At 39.4% G+C, this 24013-nt stretch overlaps 1 protein-coding gene across 11 annotated transcripts in view; it reads right to left on the bottom strand.

Moving 5' to 3' along the window:
• PTPN13 (protein tyrosine phosphatase non-receptor type 13) overlaps positions 1–24013 on the bottom strand; it is a 193274-nt gene that overhangs the window by 113557 nt on the left and 55704 nt on the right. For all 11 annotated transcript variants that reach the window (XM_087962816.1, XM_087962818.1, XM_087962817.1 and 8 more), the window contains exons 3-6: positions 11397–11566; positions 7159–7224; positions 4637–4822; positions 1502–1595 (exon numbers count right to left, since the gene is read on the bottom strand). In XM_087962816.1, the coding sequence (XP_087818942.1) occupies positions 1502–1595; positions 4637–4822; positions 7159–7224; positions 11397–11566 (516 nt within the window). The remainder of the gene's footprint in view (positions 1–1501; positions 1596–4636; positions 4823–7158; positions 7225–11396; positions 11567–24013) is intronic.

The following is a 24013-nucleotide window of genomic DNA, read 5'->3' as shown; positions in this document are numbered from 1 at the left end:
ATCTCATTCTGATGGCTTCTTCATAATAAATAGTGTTTCAGAGAAATATAATCTGCTCATTTTCATATTGCACCAAATAGGAAAGAGTCCAAGGATACATTAGAAGGACAAAATTAAATTCTGCCCAAGAGACAAATATAGCTTTATTGATAATGTCTCAACTGGGAAACCTATCAACAGCTGAGGCTGTTATCTAACACTTAATAAATCACATTACAGGTTAGCAACAACCAATGATAAAAAAAATCTCATATTCTCAATTTCATTAGACTAATCACAATGAAGTTAATGAAAGTTATCAAGTTTTTCTCTGCTAACATTTCAGCATTTTTCACTTTCAGCTCATGAAAATTGTTTATATTGATTCTTTTTTATTTTCTTCAGAAAAAACATGCTGGCTAGGGAAATATTGGAAGTTGAATTCCACACTTCTTAAGAATTGCAAGTTTGGGAAATAGTGATTTAGGACATGCCATTTTAATTTATCTTAAAGTCTTGTTACATTATGATAGATAGATAGATAGATAGATAGATAGATAGATAGATAGATAGATAGATAGATAGATAGATAGATATCCAAATTAATATATAAAATATGAAGGAAATAGGTGGTATGTGTAAGTAAGCAATTCGTTTGATTTTCCTTTTATGTAGCTTTAGGGTGAGGATTCATATTACTACAAATTCAGGGTTAAAAAATATTCTCAATATTTTGGGGTTGGGGGATATGAAGATAAAAAGAAAACATTATCAAATGGCTATTGAGGATTTGGATAGTAGAAGCTATATGACTCTGTATCTTAAGTTAGCCTGTAAAGGAAGACGCCACTAAAAATTCAAGAAAACAGCAAAAGCTATATTCTTAATAAGTTGGTTTTGCCACGTTAAAAATTAACACAACAGCTGTTTTAGGCAAATAATGGATCTCCATGAAGCTACACCAAAGACGAATTCATTACATTTCTATCTCACCCATCTCACCCAAGTGGCTCCAGGTGGTATACAAAAGAATAACAATGGAGTAGCAACAACATATATTGCAATAGAGTAGAATTGAAAAAGCCCTAGAATTTTCTACCTACTTTTTATGTTCATTCTTTCTTCCTATTAATTATTTGCCCCCCTAGAATTGGACATGGGTGGGTGGGTAAAGGCATCATTTACCTTTTTAACTGTGAAAGAAAAGGTTATCTTGTCTTTTCCACAGGCCATTTTTATCTTAACAAAACATATCAGAAAAAAATCTCATCTATTTTGTTCCTAAGCTATCTCCCTGAAAAACAATAAACATGCTTTATGGCCAATTCTTCGCAACTCATGGTTCCTACTTTCCGTTATGTTCAGATTGTTACCGTATCATCAGGCCATTTATTAGGATGCTGGTTATAACATAAGGAGGAGCTCTGCTATTTTAATGGGATTAATCTGGGAGGCGGAAGATTAAATACCAACCATATTTACACTCCATTAATGTTTCCTTCTTTTGTAAATAAACCTTTACCTGTGGGAAGTCGTTTTCCTCTCAGCCTCTCTCGAATGGCCTGGCTCTTGTCTGTGTGAAGCTTTTTCTCACCTGTGCAATAAAGCTGGTCTACCTATTGCAACAAAAAAAGGAAGAAAATGAAGAACTGAAAAAGCCAGACTAGCATAAACTCAATAGACGAACCCTCTTCCATCCACTGAAAGTAGAAACTTAAAACCAGGGGTCTTCAAACTTGACAGCTTTAAGATTGTGGACTTCAACTCCCAGAATTCCTCCTCCAGTCATGGTAGCTCAGGAAATCTGGGGGATGAAGTCTGCATGTCATAAACTTGTCAAGTTTGAAGATCCTTGCTGCTTAAAACGGTTAAAACTCAGGTAGCCTAATGAAACTATTCTTCAGTATCCACATATCCACAGGTATATGATTTGTGCAGTGCCTTAGCCATCATGGCTTGTGCAACAGCAGAATTTTTCCTGACCTATGGTTTGCCTCAACCAGTGAGCCTGGTTTGTAGCTTAGCTTAAGTAAATTTAGCCACAGTCTGCCTTCCTTTTGCACTCCTTCCTAAATTGTATTCCAAATGTGCTTTTTCAAAAGACAACTTGGTCTTTATTTTTCCTTGAAGACATTTTGCTTCTTATTCAAGAAGCTTCTTCAGTTCTGACTGAAGAACTGAGCATAAAGAGGAGACCACTAAGAAAGTTGTCCTGAGTCTCCGAAAGAAATATAAAAAGGTTAAAAAATGAACAAACTGGCAAAGAACACACTTTGGAGCTAACACCTATTATTTATTGTTCATTCATTTAATCACTCCCTGCCTTTCTACTCTGAATTGACAAAATTTGAATTTAAAACAGAATATAAAAATAAATTAAAATAGAGTCTAAATTAAAATGATGATTGAATTATCGAGCAACAAAAACGATGATTTGCTACTGAGGAACCCAAACTGAAGGGTAACATTGAATACTGGAAGGACACAACTTGTGTTTACTCTCAGGATGACACGCTTCTGTGTACCATGTGACAAAGAATGTAACTTTCCTATTACAATGCCAGAGCTATGACTGCACTTTGGAATGAGTAAGTTTCTAAATTACATTAATTTAGAAATCAAATTAATTTAATTTTCTAATTAAGCAAACAGAAAGCAATACATCTGATCATATTAGATGCATGTTTCCAATGCAACTGAAAGAGAGGATACTTAACTTCAGTGACTTTTGCAGATATAAATCTAAAGAAAGTGTTATATAGCAATTAACAGGTCTGTGAGAACCAATGAATTATGTAAACAGACCTTCTGGGTATAATTCAAAGTGCTGCTTTTGACTTATTAAGGACCACCACTTAAAGGACTGCCTTCTATCAGAGCCTAGCTACCTGAAAAGATACTCCCAGTAAAAACCATTTGTGCTACAGAAGGTGCTGGTTTTCAATCCTGGCTTCTAAAATCTGGAACAGTCACTCTCTAGAACAGGGGTGTCAAACTCGATTTCATTGAGGGCCCCATCAGGGTTGTGTTTGACCTGGGAGGGAGGGCGTGGCCAGGGGGAGTGGCCAGCTCAGTGTCACTCATGTCAGGGGCGCCTGTGGGGGCCCGAGCGCTCTGGCACTGAAAATGAGCTCCATACCTCCATTTTCAGCTGCAACAGCCTCCTGCGACCCTCTGCCAGTGAAAATGGAGCTTGGCGGCCCTTCCGAGCTCCATTTTTACTGGCAGAAGCACCATGGGCCAGTCCTTCATTGTTTCCAGGGTGGCCCTGCAGGCCAGATATAAGCACCCCGCAGGCCTTGAGTTTGAAACCCCTGCTCTAGAAGCTAATCTGATGTCCTTGGGATTGGTCCTCCAGAAAGTAGTAAAAACTACATTCTTTTGGATGGTCTCGGGGAGAGACTGTTCACCATCTGGAATGGGATTTTGTTAGCTATTTTATTAATATGACATTATGTTGTGGCTTTTGCTTAATTTATGTAAATACATTATGTGTCCTTTTTAATGTGGGCATTTTAACTGTTTTGTATATTGCATGCTGTAATATAACAAATTAAATCAATAACAGGAACATATAAGTGTGATTTGCTTTGTTGATGTCAGGCGCAAAGAATCAGGACCACAAGATAAGCTGATTTATTTTCCATGCCCAAAGAATCTCATCCACTAATGGTCGGTACTAAATTGGCGCTAGATAAGAGTTAATGGAATTCAAGATGGACTGAATTTAGATCACTTGTGGAAATGTAATGACTCCAAGCCAGGTGTGTCAAACTTGATTTTATTGAGGGCTACACATCAAGGTTGCATTTTACCTTGGGGTGGGGGGTGGGGACCAGGGGGCATGGCTAGGGTGGGCTTGGCCAGTTTGACATAACTTGTGTCGGGAGGGCCTGTGGTGGCCCAAGCGCTTTTCCAGCGAAAATGGAGCTCCACGGGCTGGTCCTTCACTGTTTCCAGGGTGGCCCTGTGGGCCAGGTCTAAGCAACCCCATGGGCTGAATCTGGCCTGCGGGCCTTGAGTTTGACACCCCTGCTCTAGGCTGATTCCTCTCTTAACTCCACTTCCAAGCTCTGCCTGTCATTCTCCTACAAACAACTTAATAGAAAAATGTTATTCTTGGGGACATTCCTTTAACCACACATTCAGTAGACTAAAATGAGCAGGTGAACTTCCAGGGCAGAGTGATTTGGAAAGGTGTGAGAAACCAGTTGTGCAGAACAGCAGTGATTCACGGCCAAAACCTGTAAGAACAACCTCTTATCTGAAAGGTGGGGCTCTAATCGCAGCTTCTGCCAAGTTCTTTCCCAGAGTCTCACATCTTTGCAGAACGTATGATTAAAAAGGAAAGGAAAAAGATACTAACTGCAAGATTCAAGAAGGAACTGAAAGAAATTAAAGCCTACTGATGGAATGTGATAGATTCTTAACATAAATAAAGGGGGAATTTGGTCAGAATGTTGACAGGACTAGCTCATATTAATTAGAATTATTTACCTTGGCTCTTGAAAGGGGTTTTAAAGTTAACTGGCAGTGTTTTCATTGTCTGTACCATAATTTAATGGCTTGCCAATTTAAGTCCCTTAAAATCCTCAGAATGAAAGGCAAACTTTTCAATAACTCCATCCAGGAGATAGAAGGAAATGTAAACACTTACCCCAGGCACACTCCCCAGAACCAGTTTGACTAACTGTTTTACATATGAGAAAGAAGGTGCACAGTTGCTGTTCCGTATGTGAGCACTGCAGGCATCAAGAACAGTCCGTACAGACACACGGGCATAAACAGTATCTTCACACATACCAAGAAGGATGCTGTTCAGATGATCTCCAAGTTTGATTGGCTGAAGTTAAAAAAAAATACATGTATAATTTAAAAAATCCAATTAGTCTCTCCTTGTCTGATTTTCTTTCTCCCTTTCATACATTTCGTCGAAACCTTCCCAATTGTGTGCTGAGATATATTGTTTTCAACTTCCCTCATCTAGTCCAAGATATCTGGAAGTCATCGGACTGAGGAAGACAACACTCAACCAAATTAGTTTAAGAGAATTTTGAAATCTCTCTCCATTCTCAACATAACTGAAAGTTGTATTTAAAAAGAGTTAACAGCTTTAAATTCAATGAGTTTCATTGAACACATTCAGTGTTATCCTAGGTAATGGATTCCATTGTTCAACTAGCTCCTAAGTTGTTTATAATTTCTAACCAAGTCTGTCTTTTGTAATTTAAGGTCATAATTCCACATGTACACTCTGTTTTGATCATCTTCTATGTGTAACAGTGATTTAATAGCATATAATCAATCAATCAATCAATCAATCTGTTGCAATGGGCACTGAAACAGCGCTATTTATGTACATTACTAAGATTTTTGTTACAAAAATTAAAATCCAAAAATTAGTCATTTATATTCTATTAAATAAGGATGGAGTAGGGCTACTATAGCTTGGCTGCAAATATACATCAGACTGTTAGACAGAAGTAAAGAAATTCAGAAAACTAGTTTTGCTGTTATGTTGTGTCAGATTTTTGTAGCTCAGGTGGAGAGAGACTAATAAGCACTATATATTAATATATAAAGTTTACTTATAGTACTAGACATCAGTGCATTTAACCAGTAAAGTTGCATGTAACAGTCACAAAGTTGTCTATTCTTGACCTGTACACTAGCAGAAATTCTTAGAATTTTTTACACAGGAATCTTTCCTATCTTCTGTTACTTAATTCTTTTAATCTGAGATACCAGAAACTGAATTTGGCAATTTCCATGTGCAAATACATACTTTGCCATTAAGCAAATCCCAGTTACAAATTTTTCAGTAAAACTGTTCTTGAATAATAATTCAACACTGATTCTCACAAAGTATTTTGCCTTTAGTCAAGTGTCAGCTGAAAGTATAAGTTGTCTCTACTGAAAAAGTGCTTAGGTAAGAATAGGTGACAGGAAGGGGTCTGTTTATGGTGATTATTTACTTGAAGAAAACTAATTTGAGGTTCACCTCAGTGGGTCTTGGCAATTCATAAAGACCAGCAACCAAAAAAACACAGCAAGGTAAAATCCATAAATCTTAGCTGAATCTAATCTTTACAACAATTGTGAACTCACAAGAACCATAGAATTGGTGGAAATTAACCACCTGGTTAATTGCTATTCCATGTAAGAAGCCAACTAAAAATATCCCTAATAGACTTTTTGAACATATCCTGTTAAGCTGGGGTGTCAAACTCATGGCCCGCGGCCAGATGCGTCACATGCTGGCCACGCCCACCCCCGGTTTAGCAAAGGGGAAAAAAAACTCGATACATCGCCTGACTACGATGTGATGATATGAGTTTGACACCTCTGCTGCAAACAATTCACAAATTCCATCAGTAACTGATCTTCCTATTAGGAAATCCAAATATTTTCTAGCTGAACTATTTTTCCATGGAAGTTATCAGTTGATAATTGGAACAATCAAGTATGGTATATGAATTTGAGCTTTCTTAAGATATACTATGCTATAATACAGAAACATTATAAAAAGAGGACCAGAAGTAAGGATACAAATAGCCTGGACATCTGTAGGAAACTGAGTTTACAATTAAAGGACAGCTCTCATACTCATTGGAACTACATAATATTTTTTCTGGAATTACTAACTGATCTTTGTGTTTTCTGCTGGAAAAACACAATATATGTATACATTTATATTCTTCTCATTCAAACCCTTCCGGGTGTATCCTTAACTGATATGTTTATGAGCTTGTAATATTTTTATGCATGCATAGTATTTAAATTTAGATACCGTATTTCACTGTCAAGTTTGAAAGTAGGTGATTAGCTCCTGCCTTAATAGCACACCCTATCATGTATCTAGACAGCTATATTTCCAATCTCTTTGTTCCTTGGAAGCCATATCACTTTTAAAGAAATCCTTTCCTCTTATTCTTTAATAGACTCATCCTTCTTTCCTTAACCACTTCCAGGCTTGGAATCAGTCCTTCCCATTTCTATTCAAGAGTTCAAAGGTCAGGAGAAACACTAATTGTTGTTTTTCCACCTTCTCCTTTTCTTCAGTAATCTGATCTGCTGCTTTGTACCACAGGAGGAAAAAAGTGTGTTAACTTAGTAAGGCATTATTGGGTCCTCAGTTTCTGTATCATAAACTACTTATCTTATTTTTCCATTACTTACCTGGCTTTCTGGAACATCATAGTCAGCACCCCAATAAAGGGTCATTCCAAGAGAGTAAATGTGGACCTGCAACACAACACAGCCAAAATGATACCAATGGAATTCATGTTGTAGCAAACATTCTAGGAAGGAATTTATTTATGACAGGGCTGAAATAGACAAAAAAATTTGAGTGTTTCTGAAAAGGCACCCAGATTTCTAACTACATGCGTATTGGATCATGTGAAACAGCTGCTGCACAAAACGTGTTCTTACACAAATGTTTTCATTTAAAAAAAAATCTTTCTCTTTTCTGGAGCAAGAAACTTACTAATTTTAAAACCTATTATCTTTCCGTTCTAATTTAGAGAGTGACCAAAAATACATTCTTTTGTCTGACTGGCAGTCTGCCAGAAAAATATCCAAGTACACAATTTCTTTGGTTTGGAGATGGAATCTAACCAAAAGACTCATGCAACCCTGTCATTGTGTTTCTGGAGGTGATTATAAATGGGAATTGGTTTTAGTGGCTAGCATTTTTGTGGGACACGCTCAGATTTCAAGAGAAAAGCTGAAAATAAAGCAGACTTCTACTGAAAGATTATTTGATAAAAAATTGAAACACACACAGACATATGTATATACACATACATGTCTATGTATAAGGTACACACATCTACATATAAGCATATTTTTCTGCTGAAATCTATTTTTTCACTGGAAAAAAACTAAGTGCAAAATACAGTTTGCTTGAAGATGAAGTATTAATTTTGCCAAAACAAAAATTTCTGTCTTAGAATAGTGATTTTATCTTAATTTGCAAACTGTTGGGAAAGTGTTAGAAAAAAATTCTACTTCTACTTCAGTGGAAAAATATGCAAATAAATGAAAGACAAGGAATGGAAATGTACATGTAATTTGCCCAGTTAAAGGTTTAGTTGGCATGTAATGATCAAATTATGGCTTGGCTATCAAAACCTGCCTATGTTGCTCGTGGAACAGCCACACTAAAAACACAGAACTTAATCTGCATTATGGATGTTCCACATCCTAGCCATGACCTAAGCTTATAAAAATTATATGATGAGGACTGCTTGTTACAAATGACAAGCTTGCCTTACAAATACTGTCACACAAATTTACACATTTTCATGATTAATTAAATATATTTGTATGTGGATTCCCAAATCTCAGAACAATATAAGCACATATCTTAAATAAATAATATATAGGTAGCCCTCAATTTATGACCACAGTTGAGCCCAGAATTTCTGTTGCTAAGTGAGACATTTGTTAAATGAGTTTTGTCCCATTTTATGACCTTTTTTGCCACTGTTGTGAAGTGAATCCCTGCAGTTGTTAAGTTAATAACATGGTTGTAAAGTGAATCTGGCTTCCCCAATGATTTTGCTTGTCAGAAGGTCGTGAAAAGTGATCACTTGATCGCAGGACACTGCAACCGTCATAACTATGAGTCAGTTGCCAAGCATCTGATTTTAAATCACGTGACCATAGGGATACCACAACAGTCTTTAAGTGTGAAAAACTGTCATGTCACTTTTTTCTGTGCCGTTGTAACTTCAAACGGCCACTAAATGAACTGTTATCTCAAGGACTACCTTTCTGCATGCAATTAAATTCAATTTACTTTTCCATAACAGCATATATTAAGATAATGGAGAAAGATTTTCAAACACAAGCTACATTGATGGTACAAAAAGACAGATAACATACGAAGGTATGTTACATCCTTTCTATCCTGCTCTACAGAGCGGAGAGTTGGTCTCTGAGAGAAAGCCACTTGAAGAGTCTAGAACAGTGGCGGCTAACTTTTTTGCGCTCCTGTGCTGATAATTGCGTGCGGGCTTGTGCGCTCGCATGCCAGTACCCAGAAAGCAATGCAAAGGGGTCCCTCCCCATGCCCCCTGTGCATGCGACCCCCCCCTGTGCCCGCCACGCGTCTCTGTGCATGTACGCACAACCCCCCCTGAGCACCATGAGTCTCTGTGCATGCATCTCCCGCGCCCCCACGCATGTGCACCAGATACCCGACAATCAGCTGCCGGGTGGGTGGCACGCACATGCGCAGTAGACCTGCTCTGGACGAGGGCTCACATGCTGGCAGTTATGGCTCTGAATGCCACTTCTGGCACACGTGCCATAGGTTCGCCATCACGGGACTAGAAGCATTTGAAATGTGGATTTACAGGCGGCTGTGATGTATAAGCTGGGTTGACAAAATCAGAAATGAAGAGGTGATAAGCCACCTGGGAAAGCCAAGGGATATCATCAAAACCATTAAAAACTGAAAGTTAGACTATTTTGGACATGTGATGCAACACCCAAGAAAAAATGGCACACTTCACTTAATCCTCCAAGGAAAGATTGAAGGCAGACGAGGTCCAGGCAGAAGGAGAACATCATGGTTTCAAAATCTAAGGAACTGGTTTGGACAAAACTCAGCAGCACTTTTTCGTGCGGCTGTTGATAAAAATAGGATCGCCGACATGATCACCAATGTCCAATGATGGATATGGCACAAGGAGGAGGAGGAGGAGGAGAATGAAAAGGAGAAGGAGGAAAAGGAGAAGGAGAAGGAGGAGGAGGAGGACAAAAAGGAGAAGGAGGAAGAGAAGAAAAAGAAGAAGAAGAAGAAGAAGAAGAAGAAGAAGAAGAAGAAGAAGAAGAAGAAGAAGAAGAAGAAGAAGAAGAAGAAGAAGAAGAAGAAGAAGAAGAAGAAGAAGAGGAGGAGGAGGAGGAGGAGGAGGAGGAGGAGGAGGAGGAGGAGGAGGAGGAGGAGGAGGAGGAGGAGGAGGAGGAGGAGGAGGAGGAGGAGGAGGAGGAGGAGGAGGAGGAGTGAGTGTAGGAATGACTTTGGGAAATAGAAAGAAAAGCTGCAGACTAAACAAGATTTAGATAAGAGGCAGCTGAGCCCATGGAAGCAATAGGAGTATGGCAAACTTCTCAGAAGGGATCCTACCTAGTAAAGGCAAGGAGAGACAAATCTGCTTTCAGATTTGCAAGATTCTCTTACTATAACCTTACAATAAGGTTAGAGCTAGTATTCCCTAGTGTGGTTCTTATCTGGAGAACCTCACATGGCTGACACTTTATCCTGAAGCTTGAAATAATGATGGGAAAATTTGGGGCATGCACATCACCCTACTTCCCACAGTCATATAATATGAAAGGAAACAGATTAAAGGTTGTGAATTGTTCTTATTCAAAATACAAATCTAACTTTCTTTACAATTGTATCACAAGTAGAATTAAAAGCTGTAACAAAATTGTCAACAGATCTTCATAAAAATGGCATGTTTTCAGACAAATCCTGGTTACTTGTAAAGTTTCTACTGTTTCATTTGAAATGTCTCTTTACATTACCTAAGGTAGTTTTGGGCACTATATAGTTTCAATTTCTTTCAATTTTTTATTTTTATTTAAGGGTATATGCCCCTACATTTCTCAGCTTCTTATTTTTGTAATTCTCTCAAATTTAGTTGAACATGAAAAGATTTTAAAATCCCTTTAAAATCTGTTCTAAATTCTATATGCATTTACTGTAACTGCATATTTCTCCAAAGAAATAAATGCAAAATGTTCCCTATTTTAGGGAATTGTGCATAAACAATTATGCAAACATTTTGTGTTGTATATACCGTTATGCCAACTGTGCATTGCTTTCATAAATAAGTTCATTTTATAGACATTTTCTTAAAATACATTTTTCAATGTTGGAAAACTATACCGCAGCCTTTGAAGGACATTATATTTTGAATAACATGTTTTTTAATTTATGCATTCGTTCAATAAGAGATATTAGATGGTCACAGTCTAAAATTAACTAAACAAATTTCTCCTCTATGCTTAGCATGGAAGAGGGTTTTCAGAGTTTGAGTTTCACTCTTGTGTATGATGGCTACTCCTATATAAAACAGATCTTAACAGAAGAAGAAAAAGTAAGGTAAGAGGCAGGATTGTCCAACTGGGTTTTGTGTGAGAACTTGTTGGTGTTCCATGTTGTTGTTGCTGTTTTTGACTGATGGCAAAAAAAATTAACACACACTCAGTCAATTTTCTATTACTAGAGCATTACATCTTGATCAAGGGTTATAAGAAATTAATTTTTAACAAATTCCACAGCCTTAACAAATTCCAAAGCAGTTTGAAAACCCCTGGTGTAACCCCTATATTTTCCTTGTTTCCTCATTTTTCTAAGTGCGGTCTAAAGAAATGCATTAGGAGGGAGAATGCTGTACCTTTTCAACATCAGAAATCGATAACAGTGACTGATTTTGGAGAGCTCCTGGTTCGGTAAAGGCTTGCAGATCCTGATTAGAAACATTTTTATCCGTAAACGATACGCTGCCAGATGGAAGCAGCAGAAGAGACCATGGAGATATGAGAAAGCCCAGAGCAGTTGGATCAGCTGTATTTGGAAAACAGAAAGATCTAATTAGCAATTCAAACAGCAGGATCAAGATTCCTTTTATGTATTCATTCAACAGAGACAGGGTAAATTAAAATAAAAAAAGACATATCCAAAACGTAGACCAATGATTCACTACCAAAAATTTCAGGACTTATTCATTTTTCAACACCCATCCAACAAACCCATTTGGCTTCTTTGAATCCAAATTCTGATAATAATTTCTGATACATCAACAACAATGGAATCAGGTCAAAATAATGGGATATGGCCTATAATGCAGGATCTGGAAACTTCTGTAGATTCTTCAGCATGCTAAATTTTAAAGTTAAAACTAGATCTAATAAGTAGATCTCTGTCAGGCGTGAAGAATCAAGACCACATGTTAAGCTCCAGTTAAACTGATTTATTGCTCATGCCTAGACACAGGAATCTCATCAATTAACAGTCAGCACTAAATTGGCACCGGTTAATTCCACCACCACCCCCTGACAAGAAGGGTTGGATTAAAATTTATTTATTTATAAATTGATATGCTGCCCATAAGTCTGTAGAGATTTTCCATCATCCAGGTCATGGTTGTCCCAGAGGTGCTTTTTCAGGAGATAACTGGACTTTAGTGTATGTTTTTTCTTTGAAGATATTTTGCTTCTCATCCAAGAACCTTCTTCCGCTCTGACAGAATAGTGGGGAATGGAAGGATTTATATTCCTTGCAGACAGCTGGTCATTTGCATTCTTTTAAAGAATCCTTGAGGCCACTTGGAGGTTTGTCTGTGTCCTCAGGGTCACCTGAGTAGTGCAAATGGTTCCTGTAGTTTGCAATTTATTTTTAAAATCCGTTCATACTCCCACACTATTCAAAGGGTGTCCATCCCAAATTGCATAGCAAAAAGTCTCCTCAGTTATCTAGGTCATGGTTATCCCAAAAATGCTTTTTCAGGGAGCAACTGGACTTTGTTTTTTCTTGGAAGATGTTTCGCTTCTCATCCAAGAAGCATCTTCAGCTCTGACTGGATGGTGGGGAATGCTGCCCATGTAACCATCTAATAATCTGTTTTGATGATAAATTCTTCCCTTTTTCAGGACGCATACATCTATATGCCACCCATATTTATTTCAGTTCACACATTTAAAGAAATTGTGTTTCGTTTTACCTAGAATTCTACAAAAGTCTGGAATTTTTGCTCATTTGGACGTAAAGTGAATTAGGATAACTTCTAAAATCCTTAGATTTTAGAGTCTTGTACCCTTATTTATAAATCAGGTCATTGATCCAAGTCAGCTTATTTGTCTTCAGTAAATAATAGCCATAGATTTCTTCATTAACAAGGTAGATAATATGCATTTAATACAGTAGCTTTCAATTACATATTTAATCATCTTAGGGATTAAATTGATTAAAACTGACTTACTAATTAAAAATAATAACAATGGTGCTTCTGAGATGTTCTTTGCTAAAACAAAGAATTTAATTGATGGAGCAATGGAGATATATGGGAAGAAGAAAGAAAGAACTACCATTCATGTTCCATGAATAATATTGCTATAAAGAAAAGCGAACGCTAAAATAATGCAGCCTACATTTGACCTTTCAAGACAGGCAACATTCTACCATGAAAAATGGCTATTCTTGTAATAATAAAATCTCTTTGCATAGAACTCACCAAACATTATTTACGAGGCATATAAGTTTTTCTAAGGATTATCCTGTGCCTGATTGTATTAGAGGAATGATATGATCCATTGTTGAGACATGCCAAAAGTTTCTTCCTTTCATAATACAGAATCTTGGGCCATCAAAAGGAGATAATTGATGGCAGAATCAGAACAAACAAAGCTACTTTTTAACACAATACGTGGTTCAAGAACGAAATTTACTATCATAAATGAATTGGTAGCCAACTTGAATGGCTTTAAAGCAAATGGACAGAATCAGAATAAGATCAGCTGCCTTAGAGGAATTTTACCCCATGCCAAGTTTCAGAAGAAGTAGATGTCTAAATACAAGTTCCTGGAGAAAACCACTAAGACGTTAGTAATTCATTTATATTCCAGCTGTGGACCTCTTGTAAGACTTGACACATTCACTGGGGGAACAAAATGCTAAACCAGACATTGTTTTTTTACTCTGATTCAGCAGAGATCTTTTCAATATCCTTGAATTTTAATCGAACAGATGGTTTGTACTGAGAAGATCAAGTTTGGCTCATAGGTTATATATGATTAATTGACTGGGAAATGGTCATAGCCAGATGTAAACCATTTCATAGCAAGAGGAGAAAGTTCCATCTTCTGCCTCCTGAACCACGTACAAGAAACTCTATCATAGCACTGGTTGACTCTGCTGTTGTAGTCAGAATCATAATGAATGCAAAGAACCTGAAATTGGAAATACTGTGTTGGTTGCAATTTCTACATCATGTTGTGATGAATCTCTTTTCCCAGGCAACTACACAACTACAGGTAGTTCTCAAATTATGACCACAAATGAGCCCAAAATTTCTGTTGCCAAGCAAGACGGTTCCTAAGTGAGTTAACCCCATTTTACAACCTTTCTTGCCACAGTTGTTAAATGAATCCCTGCAGCTGTTAAATTAGTAACGCAGTTGGTTAAGGGAATCTGACTTCCCCATTGATTTTGCTTGTCAGGTTGCCAAAGATTATCACATAACTCCAGGACACTGCAACTGTCATAAATACCTGCCAGTTGCCAAACAGCCAAATTTTGATCACGTGACCATGCAAAGGCAATCAGTGTGAAAAATGGTTATAAGTCACTTTTTTCAGAGCTGTTGAAATTTCAGCCACTAAACAAATGGTTGTAAGTCAAGGATTAGTTGTATATTGTGATCTTTTAGAAAAGGGTTGTTCTTTCTGCATTTACACACAAACAGGGTTGCCATCTGGCCGTTTTTCCGGCCAAATTCGAGAAATCTGGCCGTATTTCTATCTGCTTGGCCGTGAAAAAAATGATGTCTCCGGCCAAATTTATTTGGCCGGAAATTTGGCCGTACGAAAGTTGCTTGGCTGTGAAATCGGCCAGATCTCTCCTTCCCTTGCGCATGCGCGTCACCATGAGCAAAAGGAGGACAAGCGCGTCCTCTCAGTTCTCCGACACGCCCGCTTCCTCTCAACTCCCGTCACACACCCCTTCGGGACCTTGGCGCCCGACCACGCCCCCTTCCCACCTGTGACCTGAGCAGGGGCGGCTCCTCCTCCATCAACACCACACCCATTCCTATTACGGCTCGTTCCAACGCCACGCCCCTCGGCTTCCCCACCCATCCCGAGCTCTCCTTCCCTCGCGCATGCGCGTCACCATGAGCAAAAGGAGGACAAGCGTGTCCTCTGGCGCTCTCCTTCCTTCCTGCATGCGCAAAAAATAATTTGGCCGAATTTGGCCGTATTTTGACTTGAGTTTGGCCGCAGAGGCAAACTGCGATCTGGCAACCCTGCACACAAAGGCTTTCAAATGATATCAAACCTCTACTGCTTGGCTCATAAGAACATTTTAATCCTAGGTAATAATGTATGAAGGGATGTTGTGGCTCAGTGGCTATGACGCTGAACTTGTCAATCAGAAAGGTTGCCAGTTTGGCGATTCGAATCCCTTGTGCCATGTAATGGAGTGAGCTCCCATTACTTGTCCCAGCTTCTGCCAACCTAGCAGTTCAAAAGCATGGGAAAATGCAAGTAGAAAAAGAGGGACCACTTTGGTGGGAAGGTAAATGGCGTTTAGTCATGCCGGCCACATGACCTACCGAGACGCTGGCTCGGCTTTGTAATGGAAATGAGCACCACCCCCTAGAGCTGGAAAGGACTAGCACGTATGTGTTACCTTTAATAATGTATGAAACTCTTAGGAAATATCCTCTTTACGAATACCCACTAAGCAACTTTTAATTTCTGCCAGGAAGTAAAAACTTTATAAAGTCATCTGAGATTAGGTAATTTAACTGGGGGTAGCTGTTGATTTCTCTGAGTTTTCTGATGTTTTTATGTTCTCTTCTGTGGTTTTAGGTATGGTATGTCTCTGAGATAATTAATCATCTGCATCTAATATATTGCAAAAACTGTACAAGTACAATTTGTACTTGTAGACTGCTTGATACTAACCATGTTCCTGTATCTGAGGAAAAAGGAAATAGCACTTTTAAGATAGAACTTACTGCTGACCTTTATATTTTTCCAAAAATGTTTATAAAAATAACTTTTGTTTCACCTCTGTGGTAGGTCATTTAATGCTTTTAAATCAATTAATCGGAATCAGAGCAGTGAGGCAAGTCAATTTGCTGCCCGAGGAGCATTACACAACAGGATGCTCATTTAGTGGTAAAACCACATCACTTCACTGAGGTACATGCATACGTTCAAACTACTGTTGTACAACTTAATACATTTTTGCTGTTTTAAAGAAGTAGCCTATGTTGAGTAGGATGCCAAATTGTAGGTAAGAAGGATAAAAGTAAACCAGGGGTGTCAAACTCAAGGTCTGAGGGCTGAATTTGGCCTGCGGGATGCTTAGATCTGGCCCACGTGGCCACCCTGGAAACAGCAAAGGATCGGCCTGCGGTGCTTCTGCCAGTGAAAATGGAGCTTGGGAGAGCCATGCATGACCCCCCCCCCCAGCTCCGTTTTCCCTGGCAGAGGGTTGCAGGATGCTGTCCCAGCCGAAAATGGAGCTCATGAGGGCTGTGCATGACCCTCCCCCAGCTCAGTTTTCACTGGCAGAGGGCTGCAGGAGGCTGTTGCAGCCGAAAATGGAGCTCGGGAGCCCGTTTTTGCTGGCAGAGCACTCGGGCCAGCACAGTCGCCCATTGACACAAATGATGTCATGCTGGCCACGCCCACTCCGGCTCTCCGAGGTCAAACACATCCCTGATATGGCCCTCAATGAAATTGAACCCTGAAGCAAACAAATAAGACCAGTGTTTTTAAAATGTTCTTTTCACGTGAAAGGACTTGCTACACATTTGATATTTCTAACACCGTGTGAAAGTACAATTTAACATTAGGGTAAACGCCAAAGAGAATCAAATAGCCTCAAACCTCAATTTGTTTTTTTGGCAAACTCAGGCTTGTCTATATATTTGGCTAGATTTTATGGCCCAAGTTGTCTTTTCAGGACAGTACTAATCATCAAAAGGTGCATCCGTAACATAATTTAATAAATTGAAACCTACTCCTGAAATCAAATAAGTTTTCTACAGGGGCTACCAAAAAGAATCATCCAGTGCCCTCACTCATCCAACTCAACCTAATATGTAACTGTTTTTTTTTTCATTTTATTTTTATTTAAAACATACGACAACACACAGCAAAAAACAAATTCCAGTCCTGCATACCATCTTTGTTCACAAAAATGACTTGCCAGTTCATATATGCTTCCAAATTTCAAATGGGCCCACTACAGGAAAGTCTATGCCTGCTTGACTCAATTATTGTCAATACACACACACACACACACACACACACACACTAATGAAGTCCCTTTGTTCTCTCGAACAAGCAGAGATGGAAAGGTTATAGAATTCTAGGCCTTTGGGATGATAGTTTGTAAAAGGGGCATCTAAGTAAATCCGCAAAGTATGTTAAAAGTATTCTGTTTTCCCCTGTAAACATTTCTTCAAATTTGAGGATGGTTTGGACCCGAGCCTACTCAGCAAATGCAGAGATGATTGTGAAGCAACAAAGGGAGGCCACAAAATAAAATAAACTCTTTGCCGTAATGCACTTAGGGTCTGTTCTGCCCCTCCATAAGCATATGTCAAAACTGTGTTGAAAATGGCATTATAGCACTTTGACTGGACCATGGCCATTCATCTAAAAAGAAAAAGGGTACACGAAACCAGTATCTGCAAGACATACTGGAGGAAAATATTTTAAAGGCTACGAAAAACTGCATACAGACGTGGATTTGGTTTTGTTTTTTAAATACACCTGGCAGAAACAACAAAGACAACAAAAGCTTTTGGGGATTCAGAGATCCAGCAGTTGCACTGTGAGGTTTCTTCTGCTTGCCAAACTAAAATCAGCCAAATAAACACAACCGAGTGCCAAGTTTTTTGAGAAACAACTACAAAGAATCTTAATAGGAAAAATGTGAAAGACAAGGCGGGGGAAGTAGCATGAAAACCAACTCTTTCATAATTTACTCATACGGAGTCTGAGATGGAGACTTGCATGAAATCAAGGCATAATCAGCAAAGTGAACATTCTCGTATATAGAGAAAGTTACCGGATAGGAGAACAAACTTGGATAGAGCCTTCTGTGGGCATTATTGGTCTCCATTCGCTACGGCGAAGCACTGAAACACATATTTCTTACTCATTTATATGAAGAGGCCTTACCACCTACTTTTTCAAAAGCTCAGAAATCTCTACGGGGTACACAAATATTTGTATCCCACAAGCTTCCTTGCCTTAGCGTTTGTGTGTGTGTGAGAGAGAGAGAGAAAGAGAGAGAGAGGGAAGAAGGGAGAGGGAGAAGGAGTGGGCGAGAGAGAGAAAGAAAGAGAGAGAAAACACACACAAGGGATCTTCTCCAATTTTTGTTAACTAAATAAAAAAAAAGGTTATGTTCCAACTATAATCTCCCATCAGCAAATTCATTCTGGGCTAATAAACTAATAAGCAATCTCAAACAAAGGAATGATTTGCAAGTTGCCATAACCATAGTTTATGTTCCTGGCCCAGCACTGGTATTTTCCTGCCAGATTCTCGTCTCCTCCTCCATTTCCTGGCCTCTTGTCCAGAGCTGAGTTTCTTCCCCAGACTCTCCCTTGGAAGAACCACCCCACTGTTCCTTTTCCCTATTACGGTTACAGACACGACAAGACAGTGGTGCTTTTTAACCCAGCTAAGCCTTATTAAGCATTGGATGTTTCTTTTGTAATATGTCTGAAAAACCATCTGGTTGGGTTTTTTTGTACTTTGCCTCACCACACCCTCAGAAGTGTCTGAGGTCAAGATGAATGCTTTGCCATTTGGATTCTCCCAATCATAAAAAACAACAACTCTTTCGTCCACAAAGAGAGTCCCACTTTTGTTTCTCAGGAAGATCTCATCTTAAAGTGGAACAAATCTCAATTCCTTTTCTCTCTCCCCACCTCTAATGTTCAAGCCTTCCCCCCCCCCACCCCCCCAAAAAGAGAACGTTTTAAACTTCTTTCCAGGACCACTGGATTTTATTTTTTTATATGGCAGCTGGTCAGTTCTGTATCATTTTCGGCAGATTGATGACCTATATCTAGAACTATGCTGCTTGGTCAAAAGAACATAAGAGTAGAATGGCAGAAACCAAAACTAGGCAGCTTGGTTTCCTTTGTTTTGTTTTTAAATAGTCTCTTTTATAGAAGCAATACACTGCTATTCTGAAATGCTATTCTGGGGGAAAAAAGAAGAGGAGAAGGAGGAGCAGGAGGAAGAGGAGGAGGAGGAAGAAGAAGAGGAGGAGGAAAGAGAAGAGGAGGAGGAGGAAGAAGAAGAGGAGAGGAGGAGGAGGAAGAAGGAAGAAGAAGAAGAAGAAGAGGAGAAGAGAAGAAGAGAAGAGAAGAAGAGGAGGAGGAGGAGGAGGAGGAGGAGGAGGAGGAGGAGAAGAAGAAGAAGGAGGAGGAGAAGAAGAAGAAGAAGAAGAAGAAGAAGAAGAAGAAGAAGAAGAAGAAGAAGAAGAGGAGAAGAAGAAGAAGAAGAAGAAGAAGAAGAAGAAGAAGAAGAAGAAGAAGAAGAGAAGAAGAAGAAGAAGAAGAAGGAGGAGGAGGAGGAGGAGGAGGAGGAGGAGGAGGAGGAAGAAGAAGAGGAGGAGGAGGAGGAGAAGAGGAGGAGGAGGATTATGTTTACTATTGAAATGATAGTGCAATTAATAATGATGAGAAAGGTTGTGGTGTGTCATTTATAAGTAAATTCATTTACAATGGCTTAAGTACATGCAGTATTTATCCTGGAGAAAATTGCTTGGGTACTAAAAATTTACACCAATTTGAAGGCACGTAATCAAAACACATAGAGAGTTCATCAGATCAATAGACTACAATCCTTAGCTGTTGTCTCCATAAGAGGCTGAGTGGGTGGGAAGGTGCAAAAAAAAGCTGTAGTTGCTACAAATATCTAATTGGGTAACAGGTTTTCCAGCAGAAAAAAAGCAAAATAGCTCCTACCCATTGGATACGCTGGATTTGCTACTTTATTGTTCTATGCCTATTGTACAGGAATCTCCTCAGACTTTTGCCTGAGAAAGACTTAATAAGGTTCAAAGGCATTGGGGTGGGTGTCAACCCTCTTGTATTTATATAATGATTCCAGACTAATTTCCCGCTTGAGCCCTCTGAGATAGTGGTTCTCCAATAGTTTTCATCATATATTTTCATAGATTCATATCTTTCTTTTCCCCATTCATATCTAACTTCATATATCTATTCATTAGAAATACTGACAGAACTTAATTTAAGTTGGTTTGTTTGACTGAAAAGTTTTCAACAAGTTTGGTATCATTTAACTATTTTACCAATGTATTTTTAATTGAGAGAATTGCAAATATGATTTATATACCAAAATTATGCCATTATTGTTAGCTTCCTTATGGCCAAGGGTAATTCATCATCTGCCCACTGCTAAAGGCAATTGTGCATCTTGATACACATTTAAATGTACTAGATTGTTTACTGAGTTGAGATTGGACTCATCCCAAAGAAATAAACTTTGAAACAATCCAAACTAGATCATTTGAGCTAAAAAATAAAATAAAACTTGAATAAAACATGACCAACTCTATTTTATTATTCCATTCCTTAATTAGATCTTGGTTGCCCAAATCTCTCTGCTCTACTAGATATGTAGTATATAGGACAGAATCTTATTTTTCATGAGAGGAAAAATATCCTAGTACAGTGTTGGCAAATCTTTTCGGCACCAAGTGCCAAAACGGGAGCATGTGCAAGCACAGGGGAGCACCGGAAACTGGAAGACCAGCTCTCGGGTGCCCGTGGGCGGGAGCACTGGAACCCGGAAGAGCAACGGGCGATGGCTGGCGTGCCCGGAGAGAGGGTACTGTGTGCCACTTCTGGTACGCATGCCATAGGTTCGCCATCATGGCCCTAGTATCTTCTATCTAATTGTAAAAACTTCAACTGTAATGATTATGCACTGATTTGATATCACTCAAAATGTCACAAAAATATATACTGTAGTTTGTGACTAATGGTTAGATATGCAATATCATTTGACTATGTTGTTGATACCAGCAATTATATGAACCTAATGAACAGAGGAAACTTTTCAATTCCTAAAAGATCTGTTTGATGGTTACTAGTGGCCAACATAAGATTACCTTTATCTCCTTATTCTAAGTAATATTATAAATAGATTATAATATTAATGCTACTAAGCTAAATGTTTCCTGTAATTTTTCCAACACTACCCATTCCTGAACACTGCACTGCATGTTTTTATGAACGTATTAATTATTATGCTTTTATTCTTAATTTTATCAGGATTTCTGCTGATCTTCTTTCCAAAGGACTGATCAGATCCACACTTACTTAGCTTCAAGTAGCAAGCAATTTCCAGTTCAGCCTCTATATTTACTATACTTTGCAAGGCATTGTCTATGGACATTCTCAATCACCCAGGTCACAGTTTGTCCCAAAGCTGCTTTTTCTAAAAGGTAACTGGATTTTCTTGGTTTTTTTCCTTAAAAATGTTTCACTCCTCATCCAAGAAGCTTCTTCGGTTCATAACTTTTCACTTCTCATCCAAGTTGATAACTGAAGAATCTGCTTGGATGAGAAGTGAAATGTTTTCAAAGGGGAAAAAACAAGAAAATCCAGTTGCCTTTTGGAAAAAAGCTCCTTTGGGTTTACAAGGCATAACCCAGAATACATTCCCATGAGATCCATAAGGCTTACTTTCAAACAAAGGATTATGGCAGCATTCTCCAATCTGATGCTTCTAGATGTGCTATATCAAACCCCATTAACTCCAGCCAGGATGATGCTTGATTATTGAATGTGCCTCAGAATACAGTAGAACCTCAGGTGACGACCATAATCCATTCCATGAATTCAGTCGTCACCCAATTTGTTTGTCACTGAAACTTCATGTGCGTAAAAAAAAGAAAAAGAAAAGGTGCGGCGTGGAAGGACAAATTGCCACGGCTGTTTAGTCGCCACTTGAGCACCCATTCATGATCAGAAGTAAAAAAATTTGGTCATCACCCGATTTGGTCGTGAATGGAAGCATTTGCGACCAGAGGTTCTACTGTAGAGGGAGTTGAAATTCAACACACATGAAGCACCAGATTGGTTAGATTATGGGTATCAAACTCAAGGCCCGCAGGCCAAATCTGGCCCATGGGATGTTTAGATCTGGCCCATAGAGCCACCCTGGAAACACTAGAGGAATGGCTTGTGGTGCCTCTGTCAGCAAAAACAGAGCTCGGGAGAGTTGTGTGCGGCCGTTCTGAGCTCCGTTTTCATGGGCAGAGGGTTGCAGGAGGCCATCACAGCTGAAAACAGAGCTCAGGAGCCCGTTTTCACTGGCAGAACGCTCAGGCCACCACAGGCGCCCCCCGAGTGATGTCAAGCTGGCCATGCCCCCACGCCCCCCCCCCAGAGGTCAAACACAACAGTGGTCACCAACCAGTGGGCCAGGGACCACTGGCGGTCCACGAGAAAATTTTGGTGGTCCGCAGAGAAATGTCACCCCCAAAGCAATTAATCCAGGCTGCACGGGAACATAAGGCTGCGCCACCCAGATGGCCTGCAGGAACACAAGGCTTGCGTCGCTTGCATTGTGAACAACACAAGATAGTGAGGGGAGGGGGGAAAGGACAGAGGGGGGAACTTGCCCCACTCGCCCCATGCACCTGGCCTGGCCACCAGGCTGCTTCTTTCCATTTCTTTCTTCTTCTGCTTTTGGCTGCACGCAAGGAAAGCAGCAAAAGTCTTTCTTTCTCTCCCGCAAACTCTGCCAGAAATGAGTCTTTGGGACCCTGATAGGCATCCTGTTCCAAGAGGCTGCACCATTCTGGTGGACTTCTGCTGCTTCTGCTGCTTTCCTTGCATGAAGCCAAAAGTCTCTCTCTCTCTCCCCGAGAACAGAGCTGGAGACAGTATCCTGCGATCCCAAATAAAGAATGATTGATCGGTAGGAAAATGGGGTGGAGAATTTTCCTGTAGACTATTTTTGGGATTTTCCCAGGGTCTCTGGTCCGCGGAATTTAAAATTATGAGTTTGGGGGTTCCTGAGGTCCAAAAGGTTGGTGACCCCTGAAAGACAACCTTGATGCAGCTCTCAATGAAATCAAGTTTGACACCACTGGGTTAGACGATTGTTACTTTAGTCTTAACTGTCTCAGTTTAATTGGATTTTCTTGTTCACTATGAATAAAGGACTGTGACTGAAGCTTTATACCCATCAGATCTTGCAATCGATCTTACAAACTTTAGAGACAGATACCATTTTATAAAGTAACCAGCTTCAACATGTTTTACTTACCCAGTTTAGAAATGATTAAAAATTCAATGAAAAGGGAAGGCCACTTTTCTACATATACAGAAACTCATTACATGCAAAAGACCTGGAAATACTTGTTGTTTGTGACCTCAGATGGTAGAAGAATGCAAGATTCAGCATGCAACTCCATGCAGTACAAGAATAAAAGATGAAGTCTACATGCTTTGAATGACAAGTGCTAAAGCAGAAACTTACAAATAGGAATAACCAAGATTAACCCAGGAGAGGCATTTCAGATCTACCCAACTGAATCACTTAATGATGAAAGCTCCACTCCTAGTTATGGTCATAAGTCAAGGATTACCTGTATTTTTATAGAACCTTGAAAGCCTGTCAAAGTTTCTTTCTGTTTCATGTTATGCCCAACAGAAACACGTCGGGGATAGATTTGAGTTCCTTTCTCACACTTTTTACTTTTTCACAACTGCCACTCCCCCTCCTTTAACACTGCATTACTCTCTTCCCGTTTCACAAGACCAGATCTACAGTCTTTCATAACATCACATGGATGTAAAGAGGAGGGGTTTTTTTTGACTACCCAGTGGAGCCCGCCATTTTGAAGTTGCCTTCCCTGAGGGCACCCTTATAATAACAGCAAGAGCAATTAGATTTATATACCACTTCACAGTGCTTTACGGCCCTCTCTAAGCAGTTTACAGAGTCGGCCTATTGCCCCCAACAATCTGAGTCCTCATTTTACCCACCTCGGAAGGATGGAAGGCTGAGTCACCCTTGAGCTGGTTAGAATTGAATTGCTGGCAGGCAGCAGAAGTAGCCCGCAGTACTGCATTCTAACCACTGCGCCACCAAAAATAATCCTTTCTGAATTAATGATGTCTGTCCACAGGGTGGTTAAGGAAGATTGTTCAATCTCCAAATATGCTAATTAATTAAAACTGACTGGATATTAATTGAAGTTGAGAGTTTCTAGACC

Source organism: Notechis scutatus, chromosome 4, assembly GCF_049901735.1.
Source record: "Notechis scutatus isolate UNSWTSFEM ecotype Mainland chromosome 4, rNotScu1.2, whole genome shotgun sequence".
In the NCBI taxonomy this organism is placed as follows: Eukaryota; Metazoa; Chordata; class Lepidosauria; order Squamata; family Elapidae; genus Notechis; species Notechis scutatus.
The sequence above is the reverse complement of the archived record's forward strand: the minus strand, read 5'-3'. Positions and strand labels throughout refer to the sequence as shown.